The following is a 22,789-nucleotide window of genomic DNA, read 5'->3' as shown; positions in this document are numbered from 1 at the left end:
ACTCCCAAGAATTTCACGCACCAAGGCACATGTGCAGTGTGGATGTGACAATAAACGTGACTTGACTTGACCTGACAGTAGCTTATCTGTGTGTATTGAATCTTTAACGTTTTTTTTTACAATCCACAGGTAACATACACATGCTAGTCCATTTACAGATCTCAAAAAAATACCGAAACATACTATTAATACTGTATCTTTGCTTGACACTTGAAAGGAACATCTACGGTACCATCTACAGTAGCTTATCTGTGTGTATTGAATCTTTAATGGTTTTCTACAGTCCACAGGTAACATACACATGAAGGTAGAGTGCATACTTTGCACAACTTTGCACCCGTGATGACATTTCTGGGAAACCTAGACTATTTCCTTGAGACATTTTTCTTTTTTTAGATATGCTTCATGTTAAGGCTGTGACGGGTTTATAGCCCAAAGGCTATAGCTTATAATCTATAAGCTTGCTTACATGAAATACCCTACTAGTCCTTATACAGATCACAAAAACCACCCCAACATACTATTAATACTGTATCTTTGCTTGACACTTGAAGAGAACATCTACGGTACCATCTACAGTAGCTTATCAGTGTGTATTGAATCTTTAATGGTTTTCTACAGTCCACAGGTAACATACACATGCTAGTCCTTATACAGATCTCATAAACAAGCAAAGATACAGTATTAATAGTATGTTAGGGTGATTTTTGAGATCTGTATAAGGACTAGCATGTGTATGTTACCTGTGGAGTGTAAAAAAAAAACCTTTAAAGATTCAATCTGAAAGAAAACCACAGTCCAATTATGTACTTGTACGAGCCACCAGGTGTGTTTTACATCACAGAAACCTGTGTACTTCCGGTTCACACCTATACAGCGTATCTTAGTGTTATATCACCATGATAAAGGTTTCGCTTTTGCTGTGCGTCACGTGCATACGATTTCAAGAATTTCCTGAATATTCACCGTCGGTGTTTTTTTTTTTTTTTGGGTTTATTTGGTGAAGTGTGTGTGTGTGTGTGTGTGTGTGTGTGTGTGTGTGTGTGTGTGTGTGTGTGTGTGTGTGTGTGTGTGTGTGTGTGTGTGTGTGTGTGTGTGTGTGTGTGTGTGTGTGTGTGTGTGTGTGTGTGTGTGTGTGTGTGTGTGTGTGTGTGTGTGTGTGTGTGTGTGTGACGTCAGTCTTCAAGTCTTCATCACGTGACAGCAGACTCCAGTAGCGGGGAGCGTTCGCGGAATATCAGAATCAGCTTTAGAGTATCGGTCAGAGCTCGCGCACACGCCGTGGAGCAGGCGGACGCACGCTGCATTTCACCGCTTATTAAATAAACAGGAGCGACTGAGAAAGAGACTCTTACTCAAACCCGTCTGGACGCTTTTACATTAAAAAAACACACACCATAAAGAAAAGAAGCGAGGACCGTAAACATAAAGTCAGTAAGTTCGTTGTTCTGACCAGTCGGTGTATTTATAAATAAATAAAAAAAGTCAATCAGAAGGCATTTTTTAATAGAGTAGGAATTAAAGTTGCTGCTTTCTCGCTGACAACCAGAGACTCTGAGCGCGCTGTTGGACAACATGATGCGAGACTCTCGTGTGTGCTCTGCGGCAGGACTCATCATCACCATCATCCTTACAATCCAAGGTGAGATTAGAGCCTTTTATATCAGCATGACATGAGCCATCTGTGCGTGTGGAGACCGTTTACGCGTCTGAACGTTCTGACACACACACTCGGGTCGGTTTAACCGGTGACACTCGGTGCCAAACGTTTCCCATCACATTAACACTCGTTCCTGGCTTTCTTTACGCGACTAGGCATACCAGGGATATTATAAAGACGATTTATCTCGACATGGGATAAATAAAGAGGTTGTTATTGTTTTACGTGGTTCCTTGTAGCTTTTAATTTACTTTCGGTGAGCTGTTCGGTTTCGACGCGAACGCGCGCGCGCGCGTGTTCTAATGTAAGGTGTGGCCTTTAAAAGTACTTCCACCCTTTTAAGGTGTTTGCAGGTATAGAAAAGGCTTTAAACCTGTTTATGTTCAAGAAGACTGCTGCCTGAGCAAATAGTCGACTATTTATTTGATAGGATTCTATTCATAATCTGTAATTTACTGCTGTAAAGTCGTATATTGTTTAGAATGTCGCCTTTTGTAAATATAAACAAACCAAAGTATTAATTAACCTGGTGGTTTTTTTTTTTTTTTTAAAACGTTCCGTCCTTTATTGCCTTTCTTTAACCCATCACGCAAAGGATTTGTGTTTTTTTTTCTTCATTTTTGCTGTTTATTCTTGGTCTGTATTGATTTGGGAGAAACCTTCGGGTTGCCATGTAGGAGAGCAACAGGGTGCTGGGAACAATAGTTTTATTGTTATTACATTTTTCCTCGTATGTATACGTCAGGATTTCCTGAAGGTAGCTAGGTAAAAAAAAAACATAGCTAATCAAATATCCCTTCCTTATATTTTGCTATTGGCTCTGCAACCTGTTGAGAGGCATTTCCTGTTTTGGAATCTAGCTTTGCATAGTTAATTATTTACGCCAGCAGGTGCTTTTCCGCACCTGATCCGGGCTGCGTCTGAAATGATTCGGTAGTGGATATGTAGTGCACTAAGTATGGCGCAGGTGCCCATTGTTGCTTATTAGGTGTAGGGCACTTTTTAGGAAAGGAAGGAGCAATTTGGGACTTAACCTGTAGCTATTGTACGTAATGGTCACATAGTCGGAGGCATATGAATGTAACACAGTAACAGTGTTTCACATCACTGGAATAAAGCGTGCTGTCGAGGGATTTAATAATACATCAATGTAACAAATGGCTAAAGTTTTGCCATGCGAATGCAGGGTGGTGGACAACTCCAAAATGCTTCTCCTTTCTTTCAGTTATTCATGGAGTGGGACACTTTTCTGCCAGAGAACATTTCACAGCACATAAAGTGCAGTTCAGGGTGAAAGGGGTTTGCAGGGAGGATTGGAATAATGAAACAATGGATATTTTATTTATGAAGGAAGTGATGGAAGATGGAAGTACTAAATGGGGACAAAACAGGTCCTGCTCTTCTAAATACATTTACCTGTGTCCTGGGAGTATTTACACCTTTTTTTTGTTTTTACAGCTGTTGTGTGTGTTTATAAAAAGAAAAAGAAAAAAGTGAGGTTCAGGGGACAGAATAATAGATTACTTTTAATATTTGATATCCATCTGGAGTGGAACTACAGAAGTGTGCGAAAGGATATGAGTCAGTGAAAAAACTAGTTCCTTTCGCAATGAGCTGCATTTAACTTAATATAAGCAATTTCATACGAATGGATGCAACAGGTTGCAACAGGGGACCTGCTATGCAAGCCAAGCTGGCTTTTTTTTTTTTTTTTTTTTTTTAGAGAAATAAAGGATCTGATTTACACAGTTCTTTCCATACACACGGTTTTCGAATGCTCACATCATTCCACCGAAATGCGTTTCCGGGTCCATTTGACCGTGCTCAGCCTGTTCCCGGCCGCTGCTCTACAAACTGCATGGTTGTGACTCTACCATCAAGATAAGAAGAATTAAAATCTTTGTGTGATTAAAAGTGTTTTTAACTCGCGCTCACTTTGAACACAAGCCGTATTTCATTAAGAGATCAGATCTCCTAGGCTTGAGTCTCATATCAGCAGTTGCAGAAAGCAAAGTCAAAAAGCTTGAACCAGTTACTATGGAGATGTTGAGGGGATTTTTAAACAATGGTGAAGCGAAGGGTGGGGGGTGGCGGGATGTAGTAATGTCATCAAGTGCTCTGTGTGTGTGTGTGAGAGCGAGAGACTGAGGGAAAGAGGGGGGTAGGGGAGAGATTTTGGCAGTTTTCAGGGCAAGAGGAAGCACACTGACCTTTATTTAGTAGAAAGAGAATGAAACACACACAACCTCTAGAAACTAGTTGCACACTTAGACAGAATGCACACAGGTGAGAGCGTGTTAATTATTGGCACCCAAGACGTACACAGCTTAAAATACTAATTTCTAACTTTGGGAGTCCGGCTCTTTCCTTCCCTCGCTCCACCCTTTATTCTTGTGTGCAGTTTGCTTTTGTTTGAGGGAGATGTTTTGTCATTGGTCTATTCAAAATCTTCAGCCCAGCCCCCCACAGTAGTAGCCTCTACCTGACCCCCAACATCACCACCACCACCACCACCACCCAAAAGCAGACCCACGCACTGCATACCTATGAGCCAGACCTCAAGGCCAGCATTTTATTAGAGTCTGAGTCAGACAATGAAGGAGGGAAGAAGAACGCTGGGGTAAAAAGAACAGGTTTATTGAAAATAAATACAGGAATGTAGGGTTGAAAAAGAGTTGGTGTGTGTGACGGAGCGAGAGAGCGTGTGGGCACAAAGACTGGAGCTTTAATCTTTGTAGCACAGTGCTTCAGTAGATTTCATCAATGGCTGGCCTTGTAACTATCAAACCTGCAATAATACAGACTTTAGCTTTTTTTATGTGGCTTTTTCAGAAAAATCAAAAGTTTACCATCTAAAATCTGATTGGAATTTCACCCAGACCATATGGCTTCAGTTTGAGACCTATCCCTGATCTAGCCTGTCAAGAACCTGGCTCTGAAACAAGGCACTTTTTAGAAGCAGGTAGTCGATGCGTGATCCAAAAAAATGGCTAGAAGTCGCCGGGGATGTCAAAATACTCATTTGCATATTTGCCGAATTGTGCTTATTTGAAGAAGGAAGAATAAAATCGTAAGATGTTGACGGAAGATTTTAGTCGAAAGACTTTCTGGAGTCCTTTCTGAAGAGCAGAACAAAATTTTGTCACTATGCAAACTAATAGGCATAGTTACTTTGAAGACTTTGAAAAATAAATGTAAATAACTATACATCATGGTGATAAGTCATGGCTTTCTCTCAAGTACACAGACAACATAAAGTTTTGGTGGCGATTAGGTAAGATATGGAAATATGGATAGTGGCTAGGTGGGTGGGACAGGCAGTGGTACATGCAGTGATGATCAGTGATTGGTTTTAAGGGGTTTAGTGATTGGGCAGTAGGAACACTGATAATCAGTGATTTTGGTTTTTAGGATCTTTACTTCATGTCGATCACTGATTGGTTGTTGGGAAACATAGTGATTAGCGATTGGGTGTTGGGAACTTTGTTGATCAATAATTTGTTTATTGGGAACACTGGTAATTAGTATTTGTTTTTTTATTTTATTTGGGAACTTTGTTGTTCAGTGCCCAGTTGGTTGGTTGTTGGGAGCTTTGTCGATCAGGGATTGGTTGTTGGGAGCTTTGTTGATCAGGGATTGGTTGTTGGGAGCTTTGTTGATCAGGGATTGGTTGTTGGGAGCTTTGTTGATCAGGGATCGGTTGGTTTTCAGGAACATCGGCTTGTTCAAGTGCAGCTAGGACTTTACAAGCTGGTGGTGATTGGAGTGAGCTCGCTCTCAGCTTATTTATGTATAATCTGTGATGTAAGCTGGAGAATTTTGTCAAGCCAATATGTCATTACATTTGTTGCTAGGTGCTTAAAAAGTTAGCAACAATTAGAATAGTCCAGAAGGCGGAGAATCTTGCTTGTCATTCTTCTCCATCATCATTACGTGTGTGCGCCCCCCCCCCCCCAACTGCTTTTCTCTGCACTCCTTGTCGGGCAGATGTCAGCTTTCAGGACGCTTTTATAGCTTCAGAGATTCACAATGTCGACATGGCCATTTAAAACCTCCTCATAATTTAATCATTTTTCTTGTGAAGCTGGGCAGCCAGGCAGAGCGTGTCAGAGAGGGGTGAAGTGAGGACTCCAGATGCAGTGGACGTCTGCTTCCGCTGGTGCTTCCACTTTCACTTTCAAATTGCGAAATGTAGTGACTCATTAAAACTTTTGGGTGGAAAGAACCCACAAACCTGCAAAACGTCACCTAACTGGGTTACTGGGTTTTTTAAGAAAACACACTTTATATGGAATGTTCACACACACACATTTTATATCTCAGTCTATTTTACAGTCTGCTGTGCATGACCTTAAAAAGTAGAGCCGTGTTCAGGAAGTCGATTAGATCAGTTCTGATGATTAAAACTCTTATTTCAGGCCATGTTTATTGAAAAAAAGCTATATTTAGCAGGAATTCAGTCCTTATATCGAATTGTATGTATATTTGTATAATGGGACCAGAGACATTTCATCTTTTAGAAGATTTGAATGAATTCACTTTAAAGCCACACCACAAACGAACTTCATAAATCCTCTCACGTACCATGAAATTTTCTCTCCGTCATACACCTGAAAGACTACAGTGCAAAGGTCTTAGACAGTATCAACTGTTGGAACGGTCGCACAGCGCTGCGGTTGCCAGGTCAAGCAATATCGCTCCTGTTAAGCACGAGGAGTCTCTCAACCCTTTAACAGACAACTGGTTTTACTAAAGTGAGGACGTGGACAACGCACAGAAAAAACAGTGGCGTGTCGATGCTCTCAGGTTTACTGCCTTGAAAAGGCTTGAGGTGCTGGAGCCCGGTGCTCGTGTGTGTGTGTTAGCGAGTCTTCTGGGCTCGGCGAGTTTTATTTGCGAGCACCTAATGGATTCCACATTGCGGTTTCGTCATTACGAGGCATTCGATGTCGAACATCAATTACTTCCATCACACCTCGTTCAGGACACGCGCGCACACACACACACACACACACACGTCCGATTCCTGGCCTCATGACTATGTAATGGTTGAAGAATGTATTCAGAGAGAGTTCTGCATGTCGATGTTGCATTGCTCATGTTGCCATGTTGGAGAAATGGAGGCTCTGATGTCCTGGAACGGAGCACGTATCTTCCACCTGACCTTTAATGACCATACGGAATGAGGAAGACGATTCCTGTGGTAACCTTGACTTGCCTCTCTTACTCCCTTGCCTGTGAGGTGAATATAGAGCTGTACAGTGTTGCACTTCCTGAAGACTCCCCCTCCTCTTCTCCCTTCTCCTCCTCCTCCTCCTCCTCCTCCTCCTCCTCCTCACTGTCCTTAATGTGTCCATCCAGTGTCAGCCTGGGCTTATTGATCCGGTATGGATCAGCAAAGCCAGCGATGCCCTTGCAAGTAAACATGGCTTACTTGAGCCCTGTCAAACTAGCAGCTATCCAGAGTTAAATGGCTCGTCTTCTTGACATTTCCCTCTCTTTCTCTTTCCCCTCACTTGGTGCTTGCTGTCTGTTGTTGTTTATCCCCCCCTCCCTTCTCGATCCACCTCTAAGACACCAGGGGCTAATTTTCAGCCTCTCCACACCGTCCTTGCTCCGTCCTCGTTCCAGAACCCAGCCGGACGCTAACTCTCGGGGCTCGGTGTTAGTTAGCATGCTCCTTGAGTGAGCGCTAATGCCATTAGCATGCCTAACATAGTGCGTTATCAGAGGAAAACAGCAATGACCTATAAGATCATTCCACACACAGAGCCAGCGTACTGTAAGTCACCGTTATTAGGAAGGAGTGAGCCAGTTCCTGACAGAGTTTCACACAAACTGCTGCTAGCTGTGCTTTTGGGAAGTTAGGTGTGAAGTACAAGCTAAAGCTGGTTAAATTTGCTTCGCTGTATGATTTATTTATTTATTTATAAACCAAATGTAGTTGCGAAACTCTAGAGGAATTTTCTTCCTCTACATATGGCAGTTCGGCTTCTCCTCGCCGTCCGCTTCCTCCTGTGGTTTTGTCTCATCTGATTTATCCCTGTCAGCCGGTTAATGGACGAGTGCAATCTATCCCATTTCTCTCTGCGTGCTTCTTCTCTTTCCTTTTTATCCCCATGTTCCTTGACTGTACCTCTCTCTGCTTCAGACCATGTAATAGATCTGTCTGTCTTTTTAGCTCTCTTTTTTTTTCTTCTTCTTCTTCCCCCCATTTTATTCTTTTTTTTTTCTGGTGTCCTCTTTACCTCCCTCTCACTCATTCGTCCCCTCACTCGTTCTCCTCCTAAACGAGACACCATTTTGTGTCTCTCTTTTTCTTTTTTTTCAAACCCCTTGTAATATTTTCCTGTAAATTACGAGTCTTTTAAAAAATAATGCTTTCAAGTCGTCTCCTGATTTGTGTTTTTTTTTTTATTTTTTTTTTTAAAAAGTACTAAACGTTGAAGGTTAAGTCTGAGAGACAATGTAACAATTGCTCTATGTGACCTTCTGCCTCAGGAAGGAGATAAAGAATAAGAGTCAGAATTGTTCAGGGCTTGACTTTACTGTAGCCAGCTTTCTGACTAATGATGATAAAGTTTTATTGTGTGTCTCTGACGTGAGTGTGTGAAAAAGCAGAGAAGAGAGAATGAATTCTAGCACCAGGGCTGCTTTCAGATTGATCACAAACATGAATGGGTAGTGGGGTGTGTATGTGTGTGTGTGTATGTGTGTGTGTGTGTATGTGTGTGTTGTACACCAGGAGCAGGTATGGTGACCGTGCAGAAACAGAGCGCCCATTGTCTCTGCCCTACTTCTATCAGTCGCTGTGTGTGTGTGTGTGTGTGTGTGTGTGTGTGTGTGTGTGTGTGTGTGTGTGTGACTGGAAGAAAGCTTCTGTGTTGTATCATTTACCTGTGTGGGCCTCTCTCTCCTTCTCTCTCATTCTTCGAGAGGTTGACATTTCGAATAAATGAGAGGGTAGCACTTGTGGCTTCCTTCACTGGAGGCAGGGATGAATAAACATTCTTTTGTTTTCCTTCTCTCTCTCCCTTTGTCTCTCTCTCTCTGACTGTTTTTCTCTCTCTCTGACTGTCTCTCTGTCTCTCTCTTTCTCTGACTCTCTGACTCTCTCTCTCTGTCCTCTGTCTATCTCTCTCTCTGACTGTCTCTCTCAGACTCTCTCTCTCTCTCTCTCTCTCTCTCTCTCTCTCTCTCTCTCTCACACCTCTTACTCTATCTGACTGTCTCTCTGTCTGACTCTCTCTCTCTCTTTCTCTCACCAACTGTCTCCCTCTCTTTCTCTCACCATCTCTCACCATCCCATTTTTTAACACACCATGAGAGAGGGAGAGAGAGAGAGCACAGATGAAGGAGTGAAGCAGTAAGATCACACTTTGTCACAGCACTAACACTTGGCTTTCAGCTGCTTGTGCCACTTTCACTGGTTTTATCTAACATGTGTGATCCTGCTTTACTTCCATGTTTAACTCTGTGCCAGAAGGTTTGTGTCTCTCCACAGTGTTGCTGTCGCACCGCTGCTGGAACACGCCGTCCTCTTTCAGGAGCCGTGTTCTGTTCAATTCCGCCGCATTCTGCCTGGCTGTGCTCGCTCCATCTGAGCTTTGTGCTCACGTCGTCGCTGTCGGTCAGAGCGCGGTGTCTTTCAGGCCAGATGGCACTGGACTGGGTTTAGTGCCCGTGTTTGTGTTGTCTGCTGGACGACGAGTGGACGAGGCTATGTGGAGAGTTTAGCTTTGTGTTTGTGTGCGAGTTCTTTTTCTATCTTGTAGTCTTGCTGTAGAGCTTTATCTGATGATTATTAATGATCAGAGATTATTAATAGGCCTCTCGCTCTCTCTCTCTCTCTCTCTCTCTCACAACATCTACCTTTTTTTCTTCTTTCGTGTATGTTCTTCATCTTCATTACTAAGACTCACATGCATCTCCTTTAGCCACACATCACCCAGCTCCTCTCTCTCGCTCTCTCTCTCGCTCTCTCCATAGGGGAGAGACTGGGGTGAGTCCCGGGTTGTACTGTCCTACTTTTTTGCTTTCCCCGGTCTTTAATCGTTCTCAGTTTATTTATTCAAAGCCACTGGAAGACCTGAATGGATGGATGGATGGATAGTGGGATGGATGGATGGATGGTGTGGGATGTGTGAAAGTGAGATATCATTGGGGGAGAAAAAGGCGAAGCAAACAGTTTACACAAAGAAGGAGAAGGGAGGAAAAAGACGAGCATGTTGATAGAGACGTTCTAGCTGCAACAGCTGGCTGAAGTCCAACATCAGCATTTTAACACTAACACAAGAGGAAGCCGAGCAGCTTAACGCAGAGCTCCGCTGGGTCTCTTAACCTGGAACGAGCAGGGGTGGGCTTTTGATATCATTAAAAAAAAAAAAGATTAATATCGAGATCACCGGGCCGATCTCGTGCTGCATCCGTGTCCTGCACCTTCTCCTAGTTCTGCAGAACGAATGAAGAAAGAATGAAACATGGCTCTGTGTCCTGTCCGACGACATCACCCCCTAATTTGCAGATAAAAGGATCAGTTAAACGTCGCCTCAGCTAGTGCATGACAGGCTCCTAACTCCCCCATGAGAGTTAGGTAGTTTCCTGGGGTGTTTTACCCCTCCCAGACCCGGGTAATTTGACAGGAAGTGTACTGGTTTAAGACAGGATGCTGTACATTATGTCTTTATCTGTGTGGATGTGGAATGCTAGTATGTTTAGACAGGGATGTGGTTAGATGATCAAATCTCTGCCTTGAAGATGCAGCCTTCTAAGTGCACAAAAAACCAACCACCACCTACTAACTAACATAGACAGTGATGGGTGGGGCAGGTGAGTCTGTGACTAATCCCCCAGCAGCTCTGTACATCAGCGCTGGTAGTCTCTGTACACTTCTGCTGCTGAATTGTCAGCTTCGCACATCACAGACTAAACTTAAAGATTGTATATTAATGTTATTATTTTAGCTACTCTCCTATATATGTCAGACTTTGACTGTAAATGTATGAAAACGATGTTGTAATTACTTGTCATTGTTAGTAACATTATTATTATCTTTACCACACATTTTCTCACTATTGTTATTATCCCTTTATATTATATGTCGACGTTGCCATGAATATAGCCGCTGCTGCTGATCTAAATAAATAAATGTCTTTCCACATTACTGATAATGTCTGCGGGTAGTGTGTGTGTGTGAGCACGCGTGTCTGCGGGTAGTGTGTGTGTGTGAGCACGCGTGTCTGCGGGTAGTGTGTGTGTGAGCACGCGTGTCTGCGGGTAGTGTGTGTGTGTGAGCACGCGTGTCTGCGGGTAGTGTGTGTGTGTGAGCACGCGTGTCTGCGGGTAGTGTGTGTGTGTGTGAGCACGCGTGTCTGCGGGTAGTGTGTGTGTGTGTGAGCACGCGTGTCTGCGGGTAGTGTGTGTGTGTGTGAGCACGCGTGTCTGCGGGTAGTGTGTGTGTGTGTGAGCACGCGTGTCTGCGGGTAGTGTGTGTGTGTGTGAGCACGCGTGTCTGCGGGTAGTGTGTGTGTGTGTGTGAGCACGCGTGTCTGCGGGTAGTGTGTGTGTGTGTGAGCACGCGTGTCTGTGGGTAGTGTGTGTGTGTCTGTGTGTGCGTGCATACTCTTGATAAAGTTTGTGTGCCTTCCTGGCTGGAGACGCTGATAGGAAAACTCACACAGACTTCTCAATCAGGTGCCGGTCACCTCCTGCAGAGAGTGAGAGAGAAAAGGAGAAAGAGGGAGCAGGAGATGGGGTGGTGGAGGGGATGGACAAAGACAGAAAGGCAGACTGATAAAGAGAGAGATTGATGGATGGGTGGAGAGAGCATGCAAGAAGTGGAGCGAGACACAGCCTGATGAGGAGAGATAAGTAGCGATGGGAAAGCAGAAAGAATCTACGGGTAAAAAAGCAACAATGGGCAAACACGAGAGAGGAGAAAGGTTACATAGTGTGTGTGTGTGTGTGTGTGTGTGTGTGTGTGTGTGTGTGGATTAGCAGGAAGACCAGAGCTGGAGCAGGACAATAGCTGTTTGGAGTAAATGTTATGGTTTGGTTGTCAGTGTGTGTGAGAGATCAATCGGTACAAAAGCAGATAAAGGGGGAAAAGAGGGACAGACAGACCACGTGGGGTAAAAACTACATGTAGGTTCCTTCTCATGTATGTGTGTGTGAGTGTGTGTGTGTGTGTGTGTGTGTGTGTGTGTGTGGGCGCCTCTGTGGGAGAGCAGAGACGTTAGCTCAGAGGGGTGCATTGGGAGTAACTCTGCAGTTACCATGGAAACTTGCCGTACCCCTTATTCCAGTGACCTCTCACCTTTTTGTGTGTGTGTGGTTCTCGGGTATCACATCCAGCAATAGCATTTTTTTAATGGTGTGTGTGTGTGTGTGTGTATAAACTGTGTGTTGCCTCTCTCCCATTTTGCACACAATTTTATTTTACAGCAGAGGAAGACGAAGGATTGGGGTTATTTAAACCAGCATACACCAGTTTCTGCTTTTCTTGTTCTCCCAGTGTCTCTCTCCTTCATATTCACAACTCCATTTCTCTGTTTTACACACACACCCACACCCACCCACACACACACACACTCTCTCTCTCTCTCTCTCTCTCTGGGAGTATCTGATGACTGTTTGCAGATGTGATGTGGAGCAGCTGTCCGAGTAGCACTCATTTCCTCCCTTTTTTTTTCTTCCTTTCCTCCATTCTTTCTCTCCCATTATAACAGCAGCTATGTGCTGTAATATTTAAAGAATGTGTGTGTGTGTGTGTGTGTGTGTGTGATGTTGCCAGTGTGTGGCTGATTGTCCAAGGCAACACAGTATCTGATCTTTCACATGATCACATGATCATCCTCAGGCCTGTTTGAAATTGTTCTTACCTTCGCCTGCCACCGCTACGTTGCTCCACCTCCCTCCATCTTTCTCTCTGTGCTCTGTGTGTGTGTGTGTGTGTGTGTAATTAGCTCTTCTCTGACGTTGCGGGAGTGCATGTGTGATGGAAATCCTGGATGATCCGCTCCTAATCATCAGCAGCGGTTAATACCAGAAGCTTCCGCCTAATCTCGCACACATCCTCTGACGGAGACGCTGCAAGCCGGCTCATTTAACAGCTTAATGCTCCCGTTTGTGTGTGTGAGTGTGTTAAGAGGAAACAGTGTGTGTGTGTATTTGCCTTTCCTAGCAGATGGAGCTTGTTGCCGTTAGATCTGCATGGTTATTATTCGACTGCAGAGGAGCTTGGAGATGTCTGCGCTCCTTACACGCACGTTTACTGATTCGATCCGCCACCGATTTCGCTCCGTCTCTCTTCACTGTAATTACAGAGCATTCGTTTAATTAACGAGCAAGATCCTCTGTGTGTGTGTGTGTGTGTGTGTGCGCGCGCGCTTCTGCACAGACCTTTTGAAACAGGTTGGCTTTTCTCTCGCAGCACCTCATTGATCAATCACATACAGCTATGATTAAAAATAATGGTCACATGAACATCTTAAGAAAGTGTAACTACAGGAAAACCATCCAGAAGCCGCGAGCACTTTGTCTACGAATTTCATTTGCTAGAGATGTAACTCTACATCTCTATCAAATGAAATTCATTGTTGAACAGTTGTTGTTGTTGTTATTGTTGTTTAGTAGTGAATCGCTAGCTCGAGTTGTTCTCCGTGGTTTTCCTCGAGGTTCTGAGGTTTCCTCCCACTTCCTAGAAACATGCTAGTTGGATCACATGCTACTAAACGATCATACACTGTTTGTGAACGTATGCGACGTAATGACATCCCGTATGCGACATAATGACATCCCATACGTTCCCACATCACGCTCTTGCGTTCCTCGGGATCGTCTCCGGACAGGGATTTAAGAATCTGCAACATTGAGCGAATGTTTTCAGATTCTGTAATAAAACTAGCTGCAAAACGAGCTTTGTTTACCAATTCGACAAGTCAAACTAATTCGCAGAGAGAATCGAAACCCTTCTAACATCTACTGCATAGCTCATGTAGACAGATGAGTACATCTGCAACAAACCCCATCTGTTCACAATCAAGTAAAGATTACTCCGCTTGAGACGAGACTGATTAGCGTAACGCTCGATTAGGACGTGACATTTAAGGAAATCGACCTCCGGCGGGGAAAAGCCACGCGATGTGGTTGTAAGGTAAAGCTGAATGAAGTGTTCATGGAGTGGTGATGGTGCAGGGTAGCAGCTGGATTTAATCCAAACTGATGTTGACCAAGACATCAGCGGAAATTTTAAAATGGCTCTGTGGTAAATGTATGCTAAGGGAATTTCCTGGTAATTCTCCCCGTCTGATCGAGGACTGTTGTGTGACAGGGGAAAGAGGAAGTTGCAACACAGTTGTTATGTCACGGTGTTATTAATGTCCACAGTGCTTTCGGTGCCACAGAGTACTGCAAAAACCATAGATGTTTGATGAGCGATGTGTGTGTTCCTCCCGTTATCTCTTCCCTGTTTAAGCAGTGTATAATCAGTGTGTATATAAAACGTGTGTGTGTGTGTGTGTGTGTGTGTGTGTGTGTGTGTGTACGTACAGCGAAACTGCTTTTAAGGTCAGAAGTGATGCTTTGATTGTGGATGCCTGTGGCAGACTTGTGGAGCTCCACCGAGGTGGTGGCAATTGGGTCAAATTGGGATTCTGAGTGGGAATTCTCAGTGGGAATTCAGATTCTGAGGGGTTTTAAGTGGAAATCCTGAGTGGGAATTGGGAGTCTGAGGCATTCTGAGTGGGAATCGGGATTCTGAGTAGGACGGCTCAGTGGGAATTGGGATTCTGAGTGGTCATTTTCTAATTGAGAATCGTCAATGGGAATTAGAATTCCGAGTCAGAATTCCCAAAGCTCCAAATTCCCCACTGAAAGAACCGATTTAGAAGTTGAAACCAACACAAAGGAAAAACACAGCCTTCTAATCGTGATAAACGCCTCCTACAGCCTGCGTACTCCTGAACACCGAGTGCTTATGTTTCAGTCAAACAAACAAACAGACAAAAGCCCTGCTGATATAAACAGGCAGTACTTCACAGAGGACTGAGCTCGTGGCAAACATAGACTCGGATAGAACTTTAGAGAAAAGTATACGGTTAACAGGTTGCCGAAAATAACCGAGTTTGTTTTCCAGCACGTTCAACAGATGAAGCGGGGAATACCGATGGCCCGGGTGGGTGTTTTTATTAGCAATAAGCTAGGAATGTGTGTGTATGTTGATTCCTCTAAAGCTTCTACTGCTACATTCAGTTCAATTCATATCAGTATCGCGTGTTTAGCGCTCTAACACCGGCCATTGTCATGCAGCAGCTTTACAGACAACTCAACTCAGCATAGAAATGATGCGTTTTAATGCAATATATCCATCCAGTAGAACTCATTTAAACTTTAAACTCTTTAACCTGTTTTTTTTTTATTTGTTGTCACTCCTTAAAAGAGGAAGGCAGTACAGAAGAGACTACTTCTCAGTTGCAGTGGCATTTTACGATACAGTGCCTTGCAAAAGTATTCACAGCCACTGAACATTTCGACATGTTACAACCACAAAGGTAAATGGATTCTATTGGGATTTTATGAAATGGACCGAAAGAAAGTGGCACATAATTGTGAAGTTGAATGAAAATTTATAAATGGTGTCCATTTGTATTCAGCCCCCTTTACTCTGATACCCCTAACTAACATCCAGTGAAACCAACTGCCTTTAGCAGTCACCTAATTAGTAAACAGAGTGCACCTGTGTGTCATTTAATCTCAGTATAAATACAGCTGTTCTGTGAAGCCCTCGGAAGTGTGTTAGAGAACATTAGTGAACAAACCGCATCATGAAGACCAAAGAACACACCAGACAGGTCAGGGATAAAGTTGTGGAGAAGTTTAAAGCAGGGTTGGGTTATAAATTAATATCCCAAGCCTTGAACATCTCTTCAGAGCACTGTACAATCCATCATAAGGAAATGGAAAGAGTATGGCACAACTGCAAGCCTACCAAGACATGGCCGTCCACCTAAAGTGAGTCAGAGAAGCAGCCAAGAGGCCCATGGTAACACTGGAGGAGCTGCAGAGATCCACAGCTCAGGTGGGAGAATCTGTCCACAGGATAACTATTAGTCGTGCACTCCACAAGTCTGGGCTTTATGGAAGAGTGGCAAGAAGAAAGCCATTGTTGAAATAAAGCCATAAGAAATCCAGTTTGCAGTTTGTGACAAGCCACGTGGGAAACACAGCAAGCATGTGGAAGAAGGTGCTCTGGTCAAAACTGAACTTTTTTTGGCCAAAATTCAAAACGTTATGTGTGTTGGAACACTAACACTGCACATCACCCTGAACACAGCATCCCCACTGTGAAACATGGTGGTGGCAGCATCATGTTGTGGGATGCTTTTCTTCAGCAGGGAAGCTGGTCAGACTTGATGAAGATGGATGCAGCCAAATACAGGGCAATCTTGGATGAAAACCTGTGAGAGTCTGCAAAAGTCTTGAGACTGGGGCGGAGGTTCACCTTCCACCAAGACAATGACCCTAAACATACAGCCAGAGCTACAATGGTGTGGTTTGGATCAAAGAATATTCATGACTTAGAATGGCCCAGTCAAAGTCCAGACCTAAATCCTATTGAGAATCTGTAGTGAGACTTGTTGCTGTTCAGTCGCACACCATTCAATCACCGAGCTTGAGCTAGGCAAAAATTTCACTTTCTAGATGTGCAAAGCAGGTAGAGACATACCCCAAAAACTTGCAGCTGTAATTTCAGCGAAAGGTGGTTCTACAAGGTACTGACTATTTAAATATTTTAAATATTGATATTTATTTGTAAAAAAAAAAATGTCTACACCATTTATCATTTTCCTTCCACTTCACTTGTGGTCATAATGTGTCAAAATGTGAAAGTTCAGTGTGTATGAATACTTTTGCAAGGCACTGTATGTCATGCCATTATAGTAACAGCGCCATCTATGGCAAATAATGCGAACCTTTTTTTGTGCCTCCTTAAATATTCTGTATTTTTAAAAAAACTTTCGTTTGCACTATTTGCTATACGATTACTACTTGCTATACGCTATGACGATTACTATTTTTTTTTTGCGACGTCCATTCAATTATTTTTTTGATTAACAATTAGTTATGATAAAAAAAAAATAAAAAATCGTAATCTAGTATCTCTGTAATGGAAAATGTCGTCTAGCTCTATCTGTTGTAGTGCAGTAGAGGATCATCTCGTATCTACTACATGCCTGCCATCCATGGAGGTATCCATGGAGACCATAGTGTGTTTGTGTGTGTATGTGTGGTGAAAGACGGGAGCATTGTGTAAAGCGCGAGCAGGTGCTTTGAGATTTATTCTGCAATGAAGCTTTGGGCCACTGAAAAGCCTTAATGTCCTGTTCCACCTATACCACACCTGTAGAGGAGGATCCTGTTACACTGTGTGTGTGTGTGTGTGTGTGTAAGAGAGAGAGAATAGCTAGAGTCTCCTTATTTTCTCCATGTCTCAATGTTTCATGCCACAGCTGGATTTCTGCCTCGCAGCTGTGACTTTAAAGCCGTCACCCAGAGACGCTGACACGAGATTGATCAGAGGCAACGATGCTTACAAAATCAATCAAGATTCTATTAGTCCACATCACGCTCATTTGCCAGCTATAACGTATTCCGACACTGACAACATTAACTCGGCGTGTCATAATAAATCAGCGTGCAAGTCTGGCGAACGGCATTTCCTCCGGCTTTTCTTTAAACAAAGTGGAATTGGATCTCTTCGAGCCTAATAATCATAATACATTATTGTAAAGAAGAATTTGATAACATGAATAAATATAAAGAAGCCTGGGGAAATATTTTATGAAACTCTACGAGCTCTATGGAGAGTCGAAAGGGGGTTCCGGTAACGTTGTCATCAGTGGACTTGCCGAACATATAGTCAAAAACAACAAGCACCTAGACCAGAGTTTCAGTATAAGTTTACATGCCTGCAAACCCCAAAGGCTTTCAGGCAGTCTTCATACGAGACATGAAAGACAACAAAAAGCCGGAAGGTGTGGTTGCGTTTCGGTGGAGTAACAGATGCAGAGATCCGTCGGCGTCAGTAAGGCGATGAAGCCAGAACTCGTAACAGTATCGTCAGTGTAACCAGACACCTGTTGTGCAAGAGCAGGATGAAACTTCTCCCGTAAACAGCCGTATTACAGGCTCAGGGAATAAAGGCTCAGCGCTTTGCTCTGCATTCTTCAGTAAGCATCAGATAGCTAAAGCATTGAGTAGGACTGAATAGTGTAGTAGGATCGACCGGATCCTAGTGTGACCGGTCTTCTGTCAGACAAAGACGTAAAGAGGCAGCACAAATGTACGGCACTCCAAAACTCTCACTGGTAGGAGGATGGAGGAACAATGGCTTATTGTCAGCCAGTTAACAAAAGCATACCAGAAACAGATCTTGATCTCTATCCTTATGCTACACATCCTGCCCTAACCCACCCCACCCTCCCTTTTTTGGGGTTTAAACACTTAAATGTTTGAGGTCAGAAAAAAGAGAAGAAAAAAAAATGTACGAGTCGTCTCATGTTACCGTTTGACATGGAGCTTATATAGACACGGGCAGTATTAAAGGTTGGAGATTTACACGAGTCTACATGCAGGGATAATAAGCTCCCCTGGCAGCGATTTAGTCGTATGTGTCATTTCTTACATAACACGTGATCGCATGTCGGCCTGCTCTAACACATCAGGGTCCTGACTTCCACCGACTGGCTGCACGGTTCAGCTGGTGTTGGTTTGTGATTTGCTGCTCTTCCAACTTTTCTCCAGGACTTGAGTGATTTTACAGGCCACTTAAAATTCCACAGCGTTCCAAGTCGCACAGATCTGGACCTCGCCGCTGGAGCTAAATCCAGGAGCGTCAGCGGCGTGATCTGCTCAGACATGAAGCACAATCAGCAAAGCTCACAACTCTTGGCAGCAACTGATTATTCCTATTTTTATACCAAATTCCGTTCATCCAGCCACACAACTATTCATACTCTACACTAAGAAGTTGACTGCAGGAGTGAAGCCTGAAAGATCACCAAATACAAGACCAAATGTTTTTGGATTTATCTTTTAAATCAAATCCAAATCGTTGTTTAAAGATTTTTTTCTTGAGGTCAGACAGTGTTAGACCACCGTACATAAACACAGATCAGCCAAAACACTAATATTGTGTAGATCCTCATTGTGTTGCTGCCAAACAAACAGCTCTGATCCGTCGGGACATGGACCCCAAAACACCTCTGTTTTTTGTATGTTGTGGTTTCTGGCACCAAGACTTTAGCAGCAGATCCTTTAAGTCCTGGAAGATGTAAGGTGGAGCCTCTGTGGATCAGACGGGTTTGTCAGCATATCCCACAGATACTCGACCGGATTGGGATCTGGGGAATTTGCCGTGCTCCACACCGTGCACTTACACAAAGCTCTATGTAGTCTAGAAGGATTGCATCATCTTTAATGGAACGTTGTTTTTTACTAAGCGGAAGTATAAGCCGTTTCCCGATCGATGGAAAATGACTTCTTACACGTGTAATGCGGCGGCCATCTTGGAAACGTTTTCTCATCCGGTTTCAGGGCCTGGTAGCTCCACCTCTCTTCTGCTACAGTGACGAAGCTGTGAGCATCAAGCACAGGAAATGTCCAACCTTCCACACTTCACTTTTCCGGTTGAAGTAGTGCAACGACCGTGTACTTGTTGGTGGAATTTTCAGCACTGCTCACAGTATTTATACTACACGGTGACGCAGAATAAAGGAAAAAACATACGTTAACATACGCAGAGTGAAATTCTTTCTTCACGTATCCAAACTTTGGAGGTTGGTGTCACAGAGCAGGGTCAGTTATGATACCGCACCCCTGGAGCAGAGACCACTTGAGCCACCACTGCCCCAGATTAGGGCAGAAGTATGTGATTTTTGAGATGCACCATACACACTTCACTTTCACCCAACTAACTAGATCATTTAATCTTTTATCCATGCTAATGCTGTATGTAGATCACCATATTATACACGTTCCCAAGTAAATTGGGGCAGACGAAGCCCCTGGCGAGACGGGACATTTCAGGAATCGAGTTTTGGAATTAATAACACACGATTGCAATGCATAAGACCAGTTTGTAGCATGCGTCGCACTGCGTACTTCTCCACCACGCTGAATAATCTCACAGCTTCAAATGCCAGGTAATAGAGAACTCCTCCTATGTCCAAACAGCAAGCACTGCACTAACACGCACTCTTTAATGGATCGAAGCTGGAATATCCCTGACTGATGATAGAGCTATCTGCTGTTGTTGCTCTCGAGCCCACACATGATGTGCTATGAGAATAAAAGCTCAGTAGCTGTTTGTTACGACCTTCACCTCAGTTCTCAAGTTCAACCGGTTTAACAGCTGGATAAGACAGTGAGGATTAGTGCCATACCTGCTCATCACCAGCCAAATCTGTTCCTTATGTAATCTAATATCTCATTTTGTTTGTTCTCCCGTACAGTTCTCATCCTCACGTCCGCACCCGGTTCACTTTATTAGGAACACTTGTGCTTTTCATGGCGTTAACTGATCGACCAATCAGCAAGGGGCAGGAAATCCTGCAGGTCAAGAGCTGCAGTTAATGTTCACATACATCAAACATCGGAACGAAGAAAAAGCATGACGAGCTCGATTGTGTTTCCTCTAAGGCTGCCGTCCTTTATCGCATCTGCCGCTAGCTTTCGGCATTCACTAAATTCCAGGGGTTTCGTTACCACGACGTAAAGTAGGCGTGTTTCCGGAGGCCTTGGAAAAACGCTCTCTTTCAAAAAAGAAACAAAACAAAGAACAGCCGGTCATACAGGTAGATTTATTTTAGAAAAACAAACAACCAAAAACTACGGATAGGGTTAGATGATCAAATAGGCCACGCCTACCCGATGACTCAATATCTGTTACGCTGTTCTGAAATCCCTGGAAATAAGTGCCTGTCGCTAGCTTTCTGCCCTCTTCCTCATCCATAAGCTCACAGAAGCTGCCGATTGGTTCGTGTCACTCTGACAGGCAACAGAGTAACAGAGTCAGTTCTTCCCTCCCACTCAGAGAACACAGGCTATTATGCTCTCCTAGGTTCCTGTCATAAAGCCCGTTCAAATGGCTTTTTTCCCCCTCTCTCTCCTCTGTCTCTTCCCCTGTCACACCACTCAGTAGTCTGGAAGTTTTTTAAACCACTTCTTCCTGGCGCTGCCGAATTCTGCACTTGACAGCTTTCGTCAACAGGAAGGCTGAGGTGAGAGCTGCGAAGAAAATCGATTACTATCTATAGGAACACAGCAGCAGAAAACATTTTTGATGGATCCCATGCGCCGCTGCCTTCGCAATTCATATCCTTTTTCCCCCTGGGGGCGGGATGAATAATTTAGTCTGCTCAGAGGAATCCAAATGTCATGTGGAAATATGTATTCCTATTTATTTATTTATTTATTTTATTTTATTTATTTATTTTCGGAGTGTGTTCTGCTTGTGTAAACAGGCGGCTTATTGCTTCGAACTGGGTGTTTCTGTTGCTCAATCTGGTGTGTGTGTGTGTGTGTGTGTGTGTGTGTGTGTGTGTGTGTGTGTGTGTGTGTGTGTGTGTGTGTGTGTGTGTGTGTGTGTGTGTGTGTGTGTGTGTGTGTGTGTGTGTGTGTGTGTGTGTGTGTGTCCCACGCATGCTGGTGGGATCGGACTGCCTGTGAGTGAATGTTGGAGCATTTGATAAGATCAAGGTTTATGCACAGCTTTTTCCTTCTTACTCACACACACACACACACACACACACTGCTCTGGTTGCACTGTACAGTATGATCCTACTGTCTTACAGAGTGTGTTAAGAGAGTGCACATTTTCCTCGACTTGCAATATGAAACTTTTTAGTTAAATGCTGAATGTTCACACAGATGATGGGCCATTCAGAATTTAAGATTGTGTGTGTGTGTGTGTGTGTGTGCATGTGAGTGTGCTCACAGTTAAAAGCAGCACAATAAGAAGAGGAACAAACCTAAGCCTCTCACCCAGACACACACTCCTGTTCACAGACACATTCAACACCTCCCAGTGTGTCAGTGTGACTCGTATATTTCTAACTTACTTTCACACTTGCACACATCTGACTGCAGACACACGAACACACAGCTCTCCTATACAGAGCCCTCCAGCTGTTCCCAACACCAGCCTGCCTCCTTCTGTCCCTGCTCTTGTTGCATCTATCTGCACTTTTCTGCAGATCTCTCTCTCTATCTCGGTGTGTGTGTGTCTGTGACTCATATTACGCTGCCTTTTTTCCTCAGCAGACGAGTACAGAGTCAAATCGAAGGGCACACACTGCACCAGACGCCATGTAGACACACACACACACACATGCACAGTTTATGGAACAAGGAAATGGGTTGCATACCACAGAAACTTAACACACATTCGTTCATTTTTTTCTTCTTCTTTCTCTGGCTCCTGTCTGACATACACATTCTCTCGCAGTCGCTCGGTCACTCAACTCATCCTCTCCGTTTGGCTTATTTTCCTTTCGTGCCGCTCCTCAGGGATGAAAGGATGAGGGCGGAATTTAAATGTCACTCTTCACTCTTACTAGGCTTTCGCTAAAGCCTTCATGTTATGGGCGACGTGCGTGTGTGTGTGTGTGAGTTCAGGAGACAGAAAGAGACGTGATGATTGGTGACAGGCCTCGGAAAAGGACAGGAAGGTGTTTGTGGGATTTACATCAGAGCCGTGCCCTGTGTGTGTGTGCGTGCGTGTGTTACCTGCAGGCATGACAGCACTGTAAAATGGAACAGCAATGACACACAGCTTCTGCTCTGTTTCTCTCTCTCTCTCTCTCTCTCTCTCTCTCTCTCTCTCTCTCTCTCTCTCTCTCTCTCTCTCGTGTGCTGTGTATTTCTCTCCCACGCTCAATTCCCTATCGATCATTACCACCGAACGTGTGTTTCGCTCCGTGACCTCGGAATTATAATTTTTAATGTACCTTTCAAGGCGTTTTATTCCTCCTCATTCGTCATCTCCCGTTCATCTGTAGCCACGTCGTGTAGCATCAAATTATCGTTCGGGTTCAGCGGAAGCTCGCCACGTCCGGAAACGAATCCACT

At 43.9% G+C, this 22,789-nt stretch overlaps 1 protein-coding gene across 3 annotated transcripts in view; it reads left to right on the top strand.

The window, feature by feature from the left end:
• Positions 1 to 1,204: 1,204 nt before the first annotated feature.
• Positions 1,205 to 22,789, top strand: part of si:ch73-22o12.1 (nectin-2) — a 33,971-nt gene continuing 12,386 nt past the window's right edge. Inside the window, exons 1-2 of one of the 3 annotated variants that reach the window (XM_027147695.2) lie at positions 1,205 to 1,430; positions 1,550 to 1,642. In XM_027147695.2, the coding sequence (XP_027003496.2) occupies positions 1,576 to 1,642 (67 nt within the window). In that variant the 5' untranslated portion in view covers positions 1,205 to 1,430; positions 1,550 to 1,575. Of the gene's footprint in view, positions 1,643 to 22,789 lie in introns of all 3 variants that reach the window. The other 2 variants (XM_027147693.2, XM_027147692.2) reach the window with 2 other exon arrangements.

This window comes from Tachysurus fulvidraco, chromosome 3, assembly GCF_022655615.1.
Source record: "Tachysurus fulvidraco isolate hzauxx_2018 chromosome 3, HZAU_PFXX_2.0, whole genome shotgun sequence".
NCBI lineage: Eukaryota > Metazoa > Chordata > Actinopteri > Siluriformes > Bagridae > Tachysurus > Tachysurus fulvidraco.
This window is presented reverse-complemented; position numbering and strand designations above follow the sequence as displayed.